The following is a 17,160-nucleotide window of genomic DNA, read 5'->3' as shown; positions in this document are numbered from 1 at the left end:
CATGACCCACTAATGTCAATCTTAATCCCAGTGGAGGGGGATCAAAAACTCAACTAGAAGGGCAGTCTGAGAGCTCAGACCTCCGCCAAGTCCAACAGTCCAGTCGTCTATGATATGCAAATCTGAAAGCGCAACCACTTTATATGCCCGGATATATTTCCAAAACTATTAGAATGAGTGCTTGATCAAGACTGCCTTCTGTATAAAGTTTGAGCAACTACATGTGCAGGCTACTCCACAGGATTACTGAGGGTGTAATGTGATATGGAGTCATCGTATTTCTACACTTGGCTTTGTCTTTTTTTCACTACTGAACTTTACTATCATCTAATGGATTTTAAGATTTATGGCATTCTTTCTGCCATGGCCAAATGCCCTATCTCCTAACCAAAAGTAAAAAATAAGTTGTGTATTTAGCCCTGTGATTCAGATCTGCTCCAAAATCCAGTGGGTTCTTCCTTAGCCCATGCGACACCCTTTTACCGCTTAAGTTTCATGAAAATTGAGCCAGTAGTTTTCCGTAATCCTGCTGAGAAACAAACGAACCAATGTGGAAAACATCAATTTCTTGGCAAAGTTAACAACATGCTTCTTTTCATGACTAAAATTACTCAGAAGACAATATTAGAAAGTTACGTAAAATAATTCTCAATCTATCCTAAGTCAGACTTTATACTAAAACATTAAAAAGCAATCCAGTGGTGAGAGCCCTCAGGAAGGTAACCTTTACTATTCACAAGGGAACGATGGGCATCAGTTACAGTACTTCTCTCTCATAAAATACTGGCTTCAGGGGCATACAGAGCTGTGGTTTCTCTCTCTGCCAAAGCAGCAAAGCTTTACTTAAGACATTCTTTTTGGTTAAACATGACCCAATACAAGACAGAGGAGTCTTTTAACAATGGAAAATGTGGGTAACTGTTCTGTGTGCAACAGAGGATCAGTGCCTGACAGCACCACATGGCCAATATGAATGTATACAGTCTACAGTCAACATTGGTTGATGACTGACATGAAATACTATGACTTGGTTCACTACCAACGCTTTGCTCTGAACTTAAAAAGGTCATTTTACTCTGCAGTCTTAAGGCTCTTTAATGCTCAATGTTAGATACACATAAGGACACAGAGGGTGCCCTCTGTCCGTACTCTGCATTCATGTAATGCGAATTTTGGGCACGTTTCTGAAAGTGGAGCAGCGCCACAGGAGATCATGGGGTCAGTGTAGCATAGTCAAAGCGAGATACGACCATGGGATACAACAAAGACATTTTTAAAAAGGTGGAATGAAATTAATTAGTTAAATAGCATAAAAAATAACTTTTTACCTCCAACTTGGTGTATTAAGGATTTATTTAAACTAAATCAGAGCATGTGAACGTTAGAACAGCAGACTTACTAACGAGATTACTGAGAAGAGTAACCAAAACCATTTGGGTGATTTTGTTTCTATCAAGTTTGAAAGTCTTTTATCATGAGTTACAATTATGCCTCGTCGGTCGTCCCTGGTTAAATAAAGCTGAATTTCAAGAGGTGTACAGCTGTATATATTTGTATTTAATGAGGAAAATAGGTGTGAGAACACAAGACCATTACTTTTCTTAATATAATATGGTTTTGTATTGTGCATTTATTAGTCTGAAGGCTAAAGCTGAAAGAAAGTAGCACACTCGCCGTTGGGGACAGACCACCGCCATCTACAACGCTGCCTCTGCAAAATGGTGGTTACAACCTCCTCTACCTTTGCCATGGTTTTTTGTTTTGTTTTTAAAATCTTTTACACTGACCACAAGTGCCATCCAGTGAATGTATCTATGCCAATATAAAGGACGCATGGAAGTATGTGGGCAGTGACTGTCACAAGGTTAGAAACGGCACACATCAATTTGAGTACGTAAAAGGGAATATAAATGAGCCTTTAACACGGGGATGATCAACTTGATTTGCCCAGGGGGCACTTTTGCAAGCTGAAAGGAGGCGAGGGGCCAGTTAATAAAAGACACGTTAATGTTATTATCAATATAAATATATGTATTGCCTGTTTTTAACCTTTTGAAGAGGACATCAGGGACTATGTCAGATCCTCCTATGTCATCTTTTTATGTTAACAAGCTCTATTTTAAAGCTTTTTTTATTCACTCTGATACCTTATTCACATTTAAAGAACAATGGGAAATCCCCAGAGTGAGTCAGTGATTCATTTCATCATGAAAATGTTGGGAGGGCCACCCAGTACTCAATTGTACGCTAAAAGTTTAGTTTCAGTGTTTTAAGATAATCTAATTCAAAGGATTGTTCAATTTTCCCTTTATTAGTACCTAGTAAGTTTGTAGTATTTTTACACTGAAGCTTGTAGTGTGATGTGGGCAGTATTCTAGTAGATCTCGTGTTTTTTTAGACATGCAAAACCCCAGAGCTACCATCAGAACAATGTGTTTTACAATTCAATACTCCATGTCATGGGTTTTTCATGTTTTCTTTCTAAAAAGTGTAAAGTTTGTATTTAGAAGAAAACAGAAGATAATTTCCCATTTCCTACAATTCCTGGACATCATGCCAAACCTCCTACCAGAAAGGTCTGTGGTGCTTAAAATGGGAAAAATACCACAGCTCTCAACAATGGGGGATAAAGCACGGCCTTTCTATTGTTTAGCTCTTTATATTCTTACACCAAAGGGTTAATTGTGCTCAAGTGCTTTATCCTTTTTTACCTTTGACCCTACTTTAAAAGTATCCACTCACTGAGCAGCCACACACCCCCTCAGAGGAATCTAACACCTCACCGCCAGCCCCTCCACTCAGACAAACACTAACTGGCAAAGACCAGCTGTGAACCTGACTATTTGTACCTCTGCTGCTGACAGGGAAATCACACATTAATCAGCAACAATTGCATGAGGACAAAAAGACTTTAACACCACATGCAAGAAAGAAAAAAAACCCAGGACAGGGAATGGAACAATCCTGAGTCATTAACACAGCAACAAAATATCGTCACATAAGCAAACATTTCAGATGCAGAGCTTCCTGACTGCTAGCGTCACAAAACCACACGACCAAGAGACACATCAACATCCACGTCAGCAGCAGATCTGGACATCAAAGAACTGCAAGCCGACATTTAAACAACAAGCTGTCAGACTTGTATATCATTGTGATCCAAAGATGAATTAGGAAATTGGCCCAAAGCGTAGAAATGTGGCAGCCAAGACTAAAAATGTGCAATTCAAATGCCCTAAATCATAAGTTTTTCATTCATAAAATAATCACTTAAACGCAATACTGTAAACACTTCATAAGATAAACAGATTTTCCCGCAGTGCATTGCATAAAGACGCCCTTATTGTGGCTGAAATAAACATGCACATACTCATACACGGGTTTCAGAGGCAGGTGTGTGTTGTGTTTGTTTAGAGCTCGCACACTCACCGGCGGTCCTGGTTCTCCCTTTAGTCCAGGTGGTCCAGCCAGCAGTGAGAACTGGGTCGGTTCCAGGTCAAATGTTTGGAAGCCATCTGTTGCAGCTGGAGTGACTGGAATAAGCGAGGTGGGTTCGACATCCTGCACACTGGTCATTTTTGGCTCAGGCTTCTTTGGAGCTACTGTGGTCATCTGCTTTTTCTGGGGACGGTAGGTGTTTGAAGGAGACCCCGGCGCATAAGCAGCTGTGGTCTGGAGGTTTGGCTTCGCCTCAGGCGGCCGGGTCGAAGCAGGTAAATCCATTCTTTCGCCAGGAGGTTTCTGAGAATAAGTATCTCCTTGCTTTGTGTCCTTCCCAGCACTGCCATGTGAAGTTGGTTTAGGGTTTGGTGGCGTCATGCTGATCCTAAGGGATGTAGTAGCAGTTTGAGTCGGAAAATTAAACGGACTTTCCAACCCTGGATGAACCGGTGGAGAAACAGACACAGCACCTGGTTTTGGAGAGCTCGCAGTCTGATACACAGATGTTTTGTTCAGCATCAGCGAGCTGTTAGTTGGAACAAGAATGGTAGTCCTTTCCTCAGTCAAGGCCAAAGTAGATCTGTAAGCTTTTTTGGATATCTCCGTCAACAACAGTGGAGTTATAGGAGTGACAGTGATGTTTGGATCTGTGGAAAACAGAGGTAGCAGGGCTGGAAACACGGGCCGATACGTGTCGGCTTCTCTGCAATGTTTCTTAATGTAATCACAATAGTTATGAGCTGCCTTGGCAGAGGGATAAATGTCAAACTGACAGATGGCGCCTTCAAACGGCACCGAGTTATGGTTCATTTTGCCCAGCAGGAAAGAGCCCTCTGCGTCCAGAACCTCCTCTTTCTTTGAACGCAAGTCTGCATGTACACTTGTTTTTCCACAAGAAGTGTGTAAAAACACCTGCTGGCCTTGGATATCCAACGCCAGATTGTGCCACTGGCCATCATGGACATTGTAATGGAAACTCACAGAGCTCCTCTGCCCCACGTGTACCAGGACCTTCCCCGGTTCGAACTGCACTCCGAGCTGCAGTTTCTTTTTCTTCGACAGAACTGAGAAAAGAAAAGCGTTGTTGATGCGGTGAACAGACAGGCTGAGTATCAGGGAGAGATTGGTGGAGCTGTAGGAGGCGGGGATAACAGTGCGCAGAGGCGCCTGGATACGTGCCCTCGGGGTGAGGATGACTCCAGACTTGAAGGGGATGATGCCATTGGGGACTGATCGAGCGCCTGGAGATGATAACCCGCCTGATCTTCGCCCAGAAAGCCCAAGCTGCTGCAGAACATCAACATCTTCAGAGAAACAAGAGAAAGAGAGAAGTATTGACACTTGGCTTTGTAGAATTTAAGCATCTTAAGATACTGAGTAACTTTTTTTTTTTTTTTTTTTTTTTTTTTTTTTTACAATATCATTATTTCTGAGCTTATAAAAACAGAACAGAATTTTTTCTGTTGCATGCATTATTTGTTGGGCTTTTTTCCTTAAAAGAAAAAAAATACACTTTGATAAAGGCACAGACCACAAAGGGCTTTACAGAAGTGCATAAAAGAAATAAAAAAATTAAAAGTAAAAAACACTAATTGAACGACCCATTTCACTTTATATGTGATACTTGATAAGCCATTTAAAAGAAAATTCTGTATTAATTTGCGTAAGATACCTATTAACAACCTCCCACTCAAGTGCACTGATCTGCATCAAAGCATAAACTGAAAGAACAAAAGCGCATTATTATAATTGAAAATTATGTTGTGATGCCAAACTAGGAGTTCACAAATTTAAAGTTAGACCAATTGAAATCCTGCGGCAAAAGCAATTTAAAATGACTGCAGAGAATTTCCGAGAGGGCCACACATAAACATCCAGTTTTGAGGATTGCCGCAAATTATGTAATCGTTACATCAGTCTTAATTAGGACAATGCCGGGAAGCTGAGGCTGTCCCTGGAGGAGACAGTGTTGAGATTTTAAGAGGTATATTGGTGCAAAGACAGAAAAGCCATCTCACTTTAACCGGTAATGTCTGTTGATTTAAGATGATTGCTCTGACAGCGGCTCAAGATCATGAAAACATACTGCAGTGTTTTCTGCAGGTTTTAATTGCTACTTTCATCTCATGGGAGGAAGATGGGGGTAATTTTCACACATTACAGTCTTGTGTGTACTGTTTATTGCTCCTAATTGGATCCACAGCAGGGTTTAATTAAATCCACATTTCACTGTAGCGAAAAAAAGGCTTTATTTTAAGACTAGTCTTTACAGTGAATGCACATTTTTGAGCAACAGTGGTTCTCTGCTTCTTCAACTTAAAGCTTCTCATTGTCTACTGACGACCATCTTTTACAGAACGCACAAAGGACAACATATAAAAATGATATTCCTCTCTTCAGTGTGATACTAAATTGACACAATCAAGTATTTCTCAAGATGAAAAGCTAAAAATTGAGAGGGTGTTCCACGCCTTCACCAGTGCCCAAGATTAGAGTTAGATTAGATTCATAGATCAATTCACTATCTGACCAAATGTTTCCCCTCCTGTGCCTAAGAAAGGAAGTTGAGGAATGGGCAGAAAAGTGTTTTTGCAGCACATTATGATGTCAAAATGAAGTTGACCTCTGACCTTTTGGATATACAATTCCAACAATTTCATCAAGTTATCCCATAGAGTGGTGCAGGGAGCTGAGTCTCAGTACATGGGACTACACTTCCCAGAGTGCAACAGCGAGAGGCAAGAGGGTGCTTGATTGCACTCTGATTTAGAGCACCTGGGAAGGACTGGGGGAGCTCAACAGCCACACACACAGAGGAGAAACAAGCAAGAGGAGACAAAGGAGAGGAGACCCAAGTCCACCTTTGGATTCAGGCCAAAGACGCCAATGGTCTGTAGAATGTTTATTTGCTTCTTATCGTCTGAAATGTGCAGCATTTATTTGATTTTCTGTCCAATAAGCTATTAAGATATTTAATTTTGAGCTTAAATAGAGTAAGAATATAGCATATATATTCTGTTAAATGTTAAAACACTACTCTTTTTCTTGATTATTCTTTATTCAATTTAAAAGGCTTAAATGATTAATTAATTGAAAATGGGTAATGTGCCAACTTTTTGGTTCTGTGCTGGATGATAATTTTGTTTTCTGTCTTTAAAGGTTTACAACCTATGAAACAAGACGACCAACCAACTAAAAATAAAATAAAAGTTTGAGTTGGAACCTTGAATCGAGTTGTCCTCGCGTCAATTTGGTGGGAAAAAGAGGTGGACTTGACAATACCACCTTTTTGTCGGCCAATAGGGAACTTAAAGTTGCCCTGGTTTCCTCTACAAAAAGCCAAAAGGATATTTCCACTGAAATTTAGATTATTGCAGAAATAAGCTCTGTGGTAAAAACAATATGATACTTGTCCCTTTTTATAGCAAGATAATCTCCATAAATTATCACCACTTTTATGATTTTTGAAGCATAAATGCAATCACAAGGAGTAAAAAGCTAATATTATGCCACAGACAAACTACACAGCGATAATATGATTTGAGCATCACCACCACAGCAAGGCTGTAAAGCCGTGTTTGGCATGATAACATTCTTAGCCACGTTAGCAACAGCCTTTTTAAGAAATGTAAAGGCTTAAAAATTTACGACTTAGTTACTTACCAACATAATTTATTTTGCAGAACAAAACATAAGAGTCTCTTAATTTTGTGTTAACCACACCTTATTTTAGGCTTCTAACCAAAAACTCATTTAAAAAAAAAACTCTTAGACAAGGGAACCAGGAGTACTAAAATGCTAAATTATTTATTATTTTAGAACTCATTCTTAAACATTTGTGCTTTTTTTTTTCAAAATTGCTATGAAATCTTGATTTATGGTCTAAAACATGTTTTGTAAGGTCACAGTGACCTTTGACCAACCAAATCTAAGCAGTTCATCCTTGAGTCAAAGTGGACATTTGTGCCAAATTTGAGGAAATTACCTCAAGGTGTTCTTGAGATACTGAGTTCCTCAGAATGGGATGGACGTAAGGACACAGGAATCTTTAAACACCAAAATTGAATCAGTTCATCGTTGAGTCTTGGACATTTGTGCCAAATTTGAGGAAATTCCCAAAGGGGTTCTTGGGATATCGACTGAAAAACACAATGCACGTGTGGCTTGTTGCCAGAGCAAAAGGCAAAGAAATTGTATATATCCATATGTTTTAACCTCTAAATCATCTCTGAACTCTGAAATATGATGTCCTTTGTGACCCCTAAACCGACGCAGTGGACCCAAACCTTACACCAAAAACCACTGAATCATCAACACCAAGGTTATGCTTAATCTAGAATATTACTTTTACAAACAAAACATTGAGCACTCTTACAAAGTTAAATCTGTTTTTGGTTCCAACATCAAAACAGACTGGAAATGTTCCCATTGCCATACCATTGTCTATTGTTAGGCACCGGTGCAAGTCATCAGTAAAGTCAAACAAAAAGCTTTTTGTTTAGTTTAGTAAGGTTGGAATATAAAGGAGAATTGATCATCCCTAGCCAATCAGTATATCCTGTGTACAACACATTAATCCTTGCAGACGTGCAACGTGAAACGAGAAGCCTGCATATAGATCTCAAATATCTCTCCTCTTCCGGACTAAAACAAAACAAATGTGTGCAAGACTGAAATAAACTGTTAAATAATGAATTATGGCTCAGCAGAGCAGAAACAAGTATAGACACTAGACATGTTCTGGAGGGAAACCCTGCTTGATGTGTGCAGGCAGTGGGAGGTCAGCCCGATTGAAAAACCCACACATGGAAAAGAAACATCAAACAGAAACTGAAAAAAAGAACAAAGATTTTCTTCAGACGAATTTCCCATATAGCACTCATTTGAATTGTTAATATGGTATGAGGAAAGCAAAATTGTTCTTTCATTGTGTGATTTGTGATCTTCTTTCGGGGCTTACCCTGAATATCTAAATCTTAGCGGGTAGACGGGCCGCCTAGGGCTTTCTGTGACCTCCTGATGAGCTTGGAGGAAAAAAACTGAGAACTGCGTAGATCACATCCTGCAGACAAAGCACTGCGTAGCAGGCAGCAACTTTTCTCAGAAGGCAGGCACGTGCACAGACTAATGCATTTTCACAATTAGTACGCCGTCAACGCAGACTCAACGTTCCTGCAGCTTTAAAGGGACAGTTCACCCCCAAATCAAAATACATTTGTTTCCTCTTACCTGTAATTCTGTTAATATAGATTGTTTTGGTGTGAGCTGCCGAGTGTTGAAGATATCGGCCTTACAGATGTCTGCCTTCTCTCCAACGTAACAAAAACTAGATGGCACTCAGCTTGTGGTGCTTAAAGCACCAAATAAATACACTTGAAAACCTCAACATCAATGTCTCTTTCCAGAAATCCTGAGCCCATTACTCACAATAATCCACAGACCTTGATGTGAGCATTTAATGTAGGACTAGTCTTTCTACACCAGTCATCCCTGCACAGAAAGAGATGTGCATCTACTCATAGAGGAGAGGCTCGTGAGGTGGAAACATATATGGCATCCCCCTTGGCTGAGCTCTAACATTAGCTAGTACAAAGATGCAGAAGATGCATGCTTCCTTCTGTGCAGTGATTTGGTTGGCAGGTGTAGTTTGGTACAGAGAAAATAGTTCCTACATAAAACAGCTGACAATAAGGCCTGTGGATTTTCTTAAGTAATTGGGCCATGACTTCTGTAAAGCAACATTGCTGTTGAGTTTTTAAAAGTGGCATCTTCATAGTTCTATTATATTCCAGAGAAGGCAGATATCACTTCAAGAGATATCCTCAATATTTGGAAACTCATACAACTAGATTGCACACGTCTCAATAGACAAATAGCACTACAGTTAAAAGGAAAAATATGTATTCTTGATTTTAGGGGGTGAACAGTCCCAACACTTAATATGCTCATTCAGGAAAGGTGCTGGTGCCAAGTAACACAACTGGTTCGTAGCATTTAATTCAATTTAATTAGTCCCAACACAAGGCCCTCAAAGACCTCTGCAAACAAATCAGTTTTTGGGTTACACTGAAGTTCTCAAGAAACAGGGTCTGGCCTCTGACTCACATGCATATTTATGCATCCACTGGCCAGCACATATTACCAAAGTTCTGAAACTCAGTCAAAAGTTGCCTCAGTTACACTGTTGCCATGCCACATTAAAATGGATGAATTTTTCCTTATAAAGGGTCTGAGTGAGCAACCGGACATCACCATTCCTTACATCAGTGAGTGCTCTCCCGGGGTGTATTTCTCTGTCTTATTACATCTGAATTATTTACCATCGTCATTATTATTCAGTTTGCTTTCTGCCTAGATGGCTTAAAGTCAGGGGTAGAGGTGGGAGAGTGTTAACCAGTAACCCCAGGGTTGCTGGTTTGATTCCCAGTACAGACATGTCAGCCATCATCTGGAAGGAGGCTGTATTACATCAAGTGACAAACTGGGTGCTCAAATCTGCTCCAGGGACGCTGCATCAGCAGGGACCTTGATGACCCTGCTGATGAAATGTGTAGGCAGCTTATACATGTGTAGCTATGGTAACTGTGCAGAAAGACTCAATAGAAAGATTTGTGCACACTGACAGTTAAAGGGGCCGTTCACCCTAATATCAAAAACACAATTTTTTCCTCTTACCTGTTGTGCTTTTTATCAACCTAGATTGTTTTGGTGTGAGTTGCAGAGTGTTGGAGATATCGGCCGTAGAGATGTCTGCCCTCTCTTCTATATAATCAAACTGGATGGCACTGTGGTGCTCAAAGTGTCAAAAATATGCATTTGGAAAACAGTTCTGTCTCTTTCCAGTAATCATGATAGACCTTGTTGAAAGCAGTTTCATGTAGGAATTATTTTCTTTCTGCCAAATGATACCTACCTACTATCACCCAAAATCTGTGACTTTTTAAGTAATTTCTTAAAGCCCAGTTTTATAGACCTGCTTTCATGTGATGTTACTTTTTATTTATTTATATTTATTTCACATAGTCCATTTATGTTTTATTTATTTTGTTTCCTTTACTTTGTGGCTTTACTGCTTTTACTGTTTTTGATGTTTTTGGTCTTTTTATTTATAATACTTTATGGTGACATTTTCATCCTCCATTTTGCATTATTTGTCCTCTTGTTTTAATTTTATCCTAACTCTACCCTAGTTTTGTCTCACTAGTGTTCAGTATGACTGTTTGGCTTTCTTGCTATAAGTTTCCTTTTGATGTCTGCTCGTCAACAAAACAGTAGTGGTCAATGTGGTAGATATCGCTGTACAGGAAAGGATGCAATACACCAAATCTAGGTCTTTAGGTCTTTAATTCAACAAAGTAAGGCCAATACCAGTCAAACAAAAACAATACAAGAGCTTGTGATTACACAGTCACTTTCCATATGCATGATTTTAGCTGCTTTTAGTGTAGACAACAGAGTATTTATCTTACAAGTGATGCAGAACAGTGCAAGTATTCATAAATGTTCCAGTGCATCCTGCTTTATTGAAGGACAAATTGAAACAGAATCTGATAGTTTGCATAAGAATACCTCCTTAGATATAAAAAAGCATGTGTCCCTAGACGCTCAGCAGTCATTATCGGAGGAAAATATCTACTGATGAAGGCAGAATTACAAAGAAATTGCCAGAAACAGCTATCATTGAGCGCAACGGCTCCCATTATCAAAGGGCATCTAGACACTGCAAAGAGCTCTGATTTTGAATGAGCTCGGGCAGATTTTGATTGACAGCCGAATCAGAGAAAAACATGCTCACTAGGGTCTTTAAATGGTGTAACAGGAAGCCGACTGCATCCGACATCAAGACACAGCTGAATGTGTGTCGACATGAGAAAGAGTGCGCTTCAACTTGGCAGGGAAGACTTTGGAAAACAGAGGAGATGGGTCACGTAACACCTTGGAAACCTTTACAAAGACATCAAACAGGGGTATGTCGTGGAAATGTAGGTTGTCTTGGGCTGAGAGACTTTGATTCAGATATTTCCAATTAAATATAACAAAATAAATGCCCAAAACAGTTTTAAAAAATGCATATTATTTCAAAACACACCTATTTTTTCTTACTGTGTGGTATGCACAAAGAATGCCCTACTTCCTACTACTTTTTCTACTGAGAATGTGGGGTTCACTGAAAGCAGAGTGCAATGTACCTCATGCTCAATTTGCACAAGAGGGATGTCTGCACTTTCAAACTAATCCAGTTCAAGTGCTCACTTCCAACATCCACTTCAAAGGACAAGGGTGGAAAAGAGCGGCCCATCTCCAACAAAGCCCTAAAATCTTTTCCAGGGAAGAGTAAACACTTTGAATCAGAGTTTTTGGCCTCAATAGATCAAACAGTGATGCTGACAGAGGTACTCTGAGCAGGCTCTACATGGAAATGTAGATGCTGATCACATCAGTCATAGATAATCCTTGGATAAACAGAGGGGGCCTGTGTCTGGGTAATATAATTACTTACAGTGGTTATTTTCACTGTCTTTATTCAATTTTATGTTCTATAGTGATTCAGCATCAAATAATGATAAAACGACCTAGTTTATCTGCACAGTATCACTGAGGTGTACTGCACAGAACAAACCTGATCGTGTCACTAACCTCCCATAAATCAGAATCCGAATCAGGTTTATTTGTCACTTTCATAATACACACTAAGCATACAGAGCGAAATACCTTTCTCCGCAGATCAGCATGAGATCTAAAGTATAAAAGGACACATTTAAAAATGCACAGACACATCACTTTAATCTCCTCTTCCCCACACTGTTTGTGAGGCTCGTTTGTGACATTGCCTGTTCAATAATGTGTTTGCATAAAAAGAAACAGTCACCCACCGTTGTCCTAACGTTGCTTACCTTGTGCTTGTGCTAGCCTCAGAGAGCAGGTGCAACAGAGTATAGTCCAAAGAATCAGAACTCTCCTAAAGAGAAAGAAACAAAAAGGTTAGGAAATGATGGCAGATAATGAAGATCAAGATCATCTGCTGTTCTGATGCATCTGATGTTTCTTTACAATATAAGTGTGCAAGTATGTTTTGATTCTAAAATGCCAAAAGCACTGACAACCAGAGGCCTAAAATGCCATCTTTTATTTTCTTACTTTGTTTGATCAGAAGCTAAAAAGAGGTTTATGCTTTCATTTATTTCTTTATATATTCAATTATTTAAAAGCTGGTATGCCCATATTACATTAAAGCCTGTTGTGTTTCAGTATATGGAGTCAGTCTGTGGAATTATTCATAATGACTTCAAACGCAGCTCAAATATTATTCATTTAAAAGAAGGTACAAAGAAAAATAATGACATTATGAACTTTCTGACTAACAGTAATGTTAAGATGACTGTAATTAACTGTTTCTGTTGATAAATTGAATATGATTTGTAAACAAAAGAAAGGTAAATAAAGAAAGGTTTGCCATTTATATCCTAATCTACAGTAGCTCCTGTTTATTAGTGAAGGGAAGGTGCAGGTTTTATAAGTTTTTCTTCTTCCTGCTCCTGTTTGTTCCTGGAATGTGTAAAAGTATTATGAGAAAAAGTGCATCATAAACTTTTGTTTTAGAAGTTACACACTAAAATGAGTAAATAAATCAAATATGAAAGACTGAATTAATTAATTAATTTAAATAAAATGATTTGGGATGGGATTCAAGAGCCAGTTCCAGATGAAAACTGGTCTCAAATTGTCCGATACATTACAATTGCATGTCTCTGAGCTTATAAATTCCTTTTATCAACACAGTACCAGCGTGTTCTTCTTAGAGTTGCATATTGCAAAACAGCAATGTCAAACTCATTCATCTACTGCTGGACACTTGCAACAATGAGTCATTACAGAAAGGGAAGAAACAGTCCAAAGTGTGACTTCATTTCACAAAGACAAATCACAACCGTGCTGCTTGTAATGCCTGTAAAATGATCATTTCAACTGAGGGTGGAAACACCAGCAATATGCAGAAACATCTTTCCAAACAACATGGGCTTAAATTCCAGGAATGCCGTGTATTTGACACTCTACGCACGAGTGCCACTGCTTCCCAAGCGAGCAGTGCGTCCGTTACCAAAGGTAAATCTTCTGTGTTAGAATAACTAACATTAATGCAGGCTTAGCAGATATTTTCTTTGACTGAGAAAACCTAAATAAAAAACAGTGCTGTTCAAATATTCTCTCACTGCATCTATTTTAGACGAGGACAGACAGATTGTTGCTACAGCTAGCTCTCAGGCTGCAGCCAGCTCAAATCATCAATCAGCTCCCCCTTTCACACATGCTGCACAGGGAGGAAAAATGAACGGGGAAACAGTGAATGAGTGTCACTGTTGCACTGATGCTCCAAGTTGAGAGCAAGATCAGCCATAACAGCGACAGATAATGAGTTTTATTGCCATGTCATGCCCTTGTTGATGTTTGGAAATCGCTGCTGGTGCACACCTTACATGTCACATTAGAGGCCAAGACTGTTGTGTTTCACATCACGCCGCATTTGCTTCCAGAACACCAGCAAGCTTTCTAAAAACAACGGAGCAGCATGTTGTTCGGTTCTGTGTAAAAACGCATGTGCAGCGTAATGAAGGGACTCAGTTGAGGCCTTGTTGCGGGATCTTTGTGTAGTTATAGCCGTGTAAAGATGAAAGCAACAAGCTAAAACTCTTGACACTTATTTGCCATCATCTCCTGTACTCCCACCTCTCACAGCGATCAGATCTGCTATAGCAGCACCTTCTTAGCTTTGTTCAAAGAGTCCAACATCTGTTTCAAGACAGCAAGCTTTGTCTTATCTCGCTGCCTGACCAGATAAGCTACTGCTCTGCAGAGCTAGGTGAGCACTCCCTCAGGACCACCTCTGACAAACACAGAGAAACGCTGCTTACGTTAAAACTTACAACAGAAAGATTTAAACTAGTGTAACAGAAACATATCAACGTGCATTTTCTCTCATGTACCTTTCAATAACAGAGACAAACACCTTGATCATAGCTTGTGTGCAACTTTTGACGGCAGGTTTTGAAAGGGTTTCATGGACCTAAAAAAGGATGCAGATTTATCTCAATCCATAACAGACCATGTTATCATAAAAGGCTACTTTTACACCATTTCTCTTGAGCTGTATATTTCTTGAGACAGATGCAAACAGGGGTGTTGATTGCTCACACGTAGAGATGGTATGGCTCTTGGGACTTTAAATTATCTCTGGTGAGTGTGAACCCATTATCACCAGGATAATGTTGTTTTTACACTTTCAGAGCTAATGATGTGGTTATATGCAGTGCGTGAAACCGGACGCTTCAAGCAAATGTCTGAAGTGAGCCGGGCTCTGTGACAAGTGCCATAATGAACGCAGTTACGGGAAATCTATTACATTTGTGGTTTTCCTGAGAGCCACAGGAAACCACTGGTCAACCGCTGACACACTGACTGCCAGTTGGAGCTTTTAAAAGTTCTTCTCTCTCCTCTTTATCACTGCATTCACACTGATATTACAGAAACACAGAAGGGAGGGTGTGCAGTGCAGTTTACTGCAGTTTGTGACCAGTTTGCATATGTCCAGCAGTGGTTATATGATGCAACTTTTTTGACTTTTATTTCCCCTCCCATTGGGACAGCCGGGCCAACCAGCTGAGTGAGATGCACAGCTGGGAGGAGAGAAAAGGAGGAGGAGAGGACTGTCTCCTCCTCTCATACATCTCCCTCAAATCAGTCCCAGATCATTTGGCAGCTCAGTCTGGTACAAGCTGCAAAGGCACAACTTCAAGAACAGTACAGCAGGCTACACTGGCTTTCACTGAAGTGTGTGAAGAGCAGAGAAAAACTGTTTCCATAAGCTGTCCTGCAACCTATTAAAAGTAAACCACCTGCCCTATCTTCTAGGTGTTTCACTTTAAAATATGAACATTAAATGTGTTATTTTTCAGTTTATATCTTTAAAAATCCACCATAAGACTACTTGTGTAAAATATAACAACTTATATGGATGCTACTAGCAACTTTGCACGGTTAGCACGGTCAAAATGACACTAATTCAGAGGCAGGTGATGTACCCCAGCACATGAATGACTCCATATTGAACCTGATAGCCCTTAAAACACAAAAAGTTTTAAATTTAAAATAGATCGACTCACCCCCCGACTCCAGTGCTTTTGAGTTTGGAGTACGGGGCATTGTCCGGCTCCATTGCGGTTACTTCATTCTTTCTTGGGAGTTTTTGCTACAGTCCAGACGAGGCAGATAAAGTTTTTCCATGCCAGGTGTTCCTCGAGGGTCGCGCGAGGAGTGAACGTGCCAGGAAGCAAAACAAAACAAAAACACGGCGGGATTAACCAGCAGTGAAAACGATGCTTTCTGTCATTCTTGTCCCAGTGGTCTTCTGCTTCTTGACGATGACAGCTGATTTTAAAAAGACGCTCCACCTGTGCGCTTCCTCTGTTTCTTCCGTCTTCCTCTCGCGCGTTTTTGTAAAGTACAATAAATCTCAATTCAAGTCAGTTAGTCCAGCTTTCCCGGGAAACCTGTGCAGGACACGAGGACGACCGACGTTGTGTGTGTGCTGCATGTGTGTGCGTGTGTATGTGTGTGTGTCGACTTCCCAAAATGAAAGTTTATTGTGGACTGAGGAAAATCTTGAGAGCCGGGAAGGGGGGAACACCTCCCTCTGTCGCCCTCAGCTGACATCGAGGGAAAACACATTTGCAGCAGAGACGGTGCAGCTTCGGCTCCTTCAGCTAAAGGTGTGTCTTTTTTTTTTTTTTTTAAAGGAAACAGGAAGTCAACACAATTTCAGGGCTGCAGCAAGAAGTCCATGAGTCCAAGCCCCCTGAGGTCCCCCAACTTCCACCTGCAGGAAACTTACTCCACACACCAAAAAACCCTTTGTAAACTTTACTATTATTTAAGTTGTTTTTTCTTTATAACACTGTATTACTTAACTGTGCAATGTACGGCATTCAAACCATTAATACAGCAGCAAACCACTATATGATTTAAAGGGGTGACGGCATCCTTAGCAGAGACAAAGTAATGCTCCCTGTTTGTGTGTGTCCGAGCTTTTCTGTTCTTTTTGGGGTAGCCAGCTGAGTCGGACATGTACATTAGTGGATGTGAGTCCCTTTCTTCATGTCTCACTGGCTCACTTATCACCCCCACTCATGCATGTTGGTAACCTGTGGCTGCTTACCAATGCCACATCTGCGTATGCCTGCGGTGCGCCGAGTAGGCGGAAAGTTCTCTGCTTGCTGGGGCTAAATTTGAGCAATGAGAGCAGCATATACATCATCAGGACCTCGTCCAATATAAACACAAACAAATAAAGGAGGACTGATAAAGCAGCGAACTGCAGAATTTTACTCCGGTTTATGTAAGCTCATATTGTTAACATTACTGTTCATGCAGGCATGTATTTGTCAACTATGCTACCATGGCCTTTGTCCTGACATTGTTGACCGACAACAATGTTTATTTTGTCAGCAACAATTACGGTTGCTGACGCTGGCTGACAGATTACACTCCATCTAATCAGCTCTCCCGGCCCTCGCTGTCACATGTTAAGCGGTGCATTGACACACTGAAATGGAGCACAGCCAGTGACAGGGACACTGTCATCATGAAAGCATAACACCCACCCTCTGGTAGGCTTTCTGTAGGTGAAAACTGCTTTTTCTCTAACACACATAATGGTTTATTCAT

At 40.3% G+C, this 17,160-nt stretch overlaps 1 protein-coding gene across 1 annotated transcript in view; it reads right to left on the bottom strand.

Annotated features, from left to right (window-relative positions):
• The window catches only part of col27a1b (collagen, type XXVII, alpha 1b), a 109,884-nt gene extending 93,677 nt beyond the window's left edge, over nucleotides 1-16,207 (bottom strand). The window contains exons 1-3 of the mRNA XM_042487941.1: nucleotides 15,600-16,207; nucleotides 12,336-12,400; nucleotides 3,430-4,745 (exon numbers count right to left, since the gene is read on the bottom strand). Coding sequence (XP_042343875.1) covers nucleotides 3,430-4,745; nucleotides 12,336-12,400; nucleotides 15,600-15,652 — 1,434 coding nt within the window. The 5' untranslated portion in view covers nucleotides 15,653-16,207. The remainder of the gene's footprint in view (nucleotides 1-3,429; nucleotides 4,746-12,335; nucleotides 12,401-15,599) is intronic.
• Between the last annotated feature and the right edge of the window lie 953 nt (nucleotides 16,208-17,160).

Source organism: Plectropomus leopardus, chromosome 6, assembly GCF_008729295.1.
Source record: "Plectropomus leopardus isolate mb chromosome 6, YSFRI_Pleo_2.0, whole genome shotgun sequence".
Lineage (NCBI taxonomy): Eukaryota > Metazoa > Chordata > Actinopteri > Perciformes > Serranidae > Plectropomus > Plectropomus leopardus.
The sequence above is the reverse complement of the archived record's forward strand: the minus strand, read 5'-3'. Positions and strand labels throughout refer to the sequence as shown.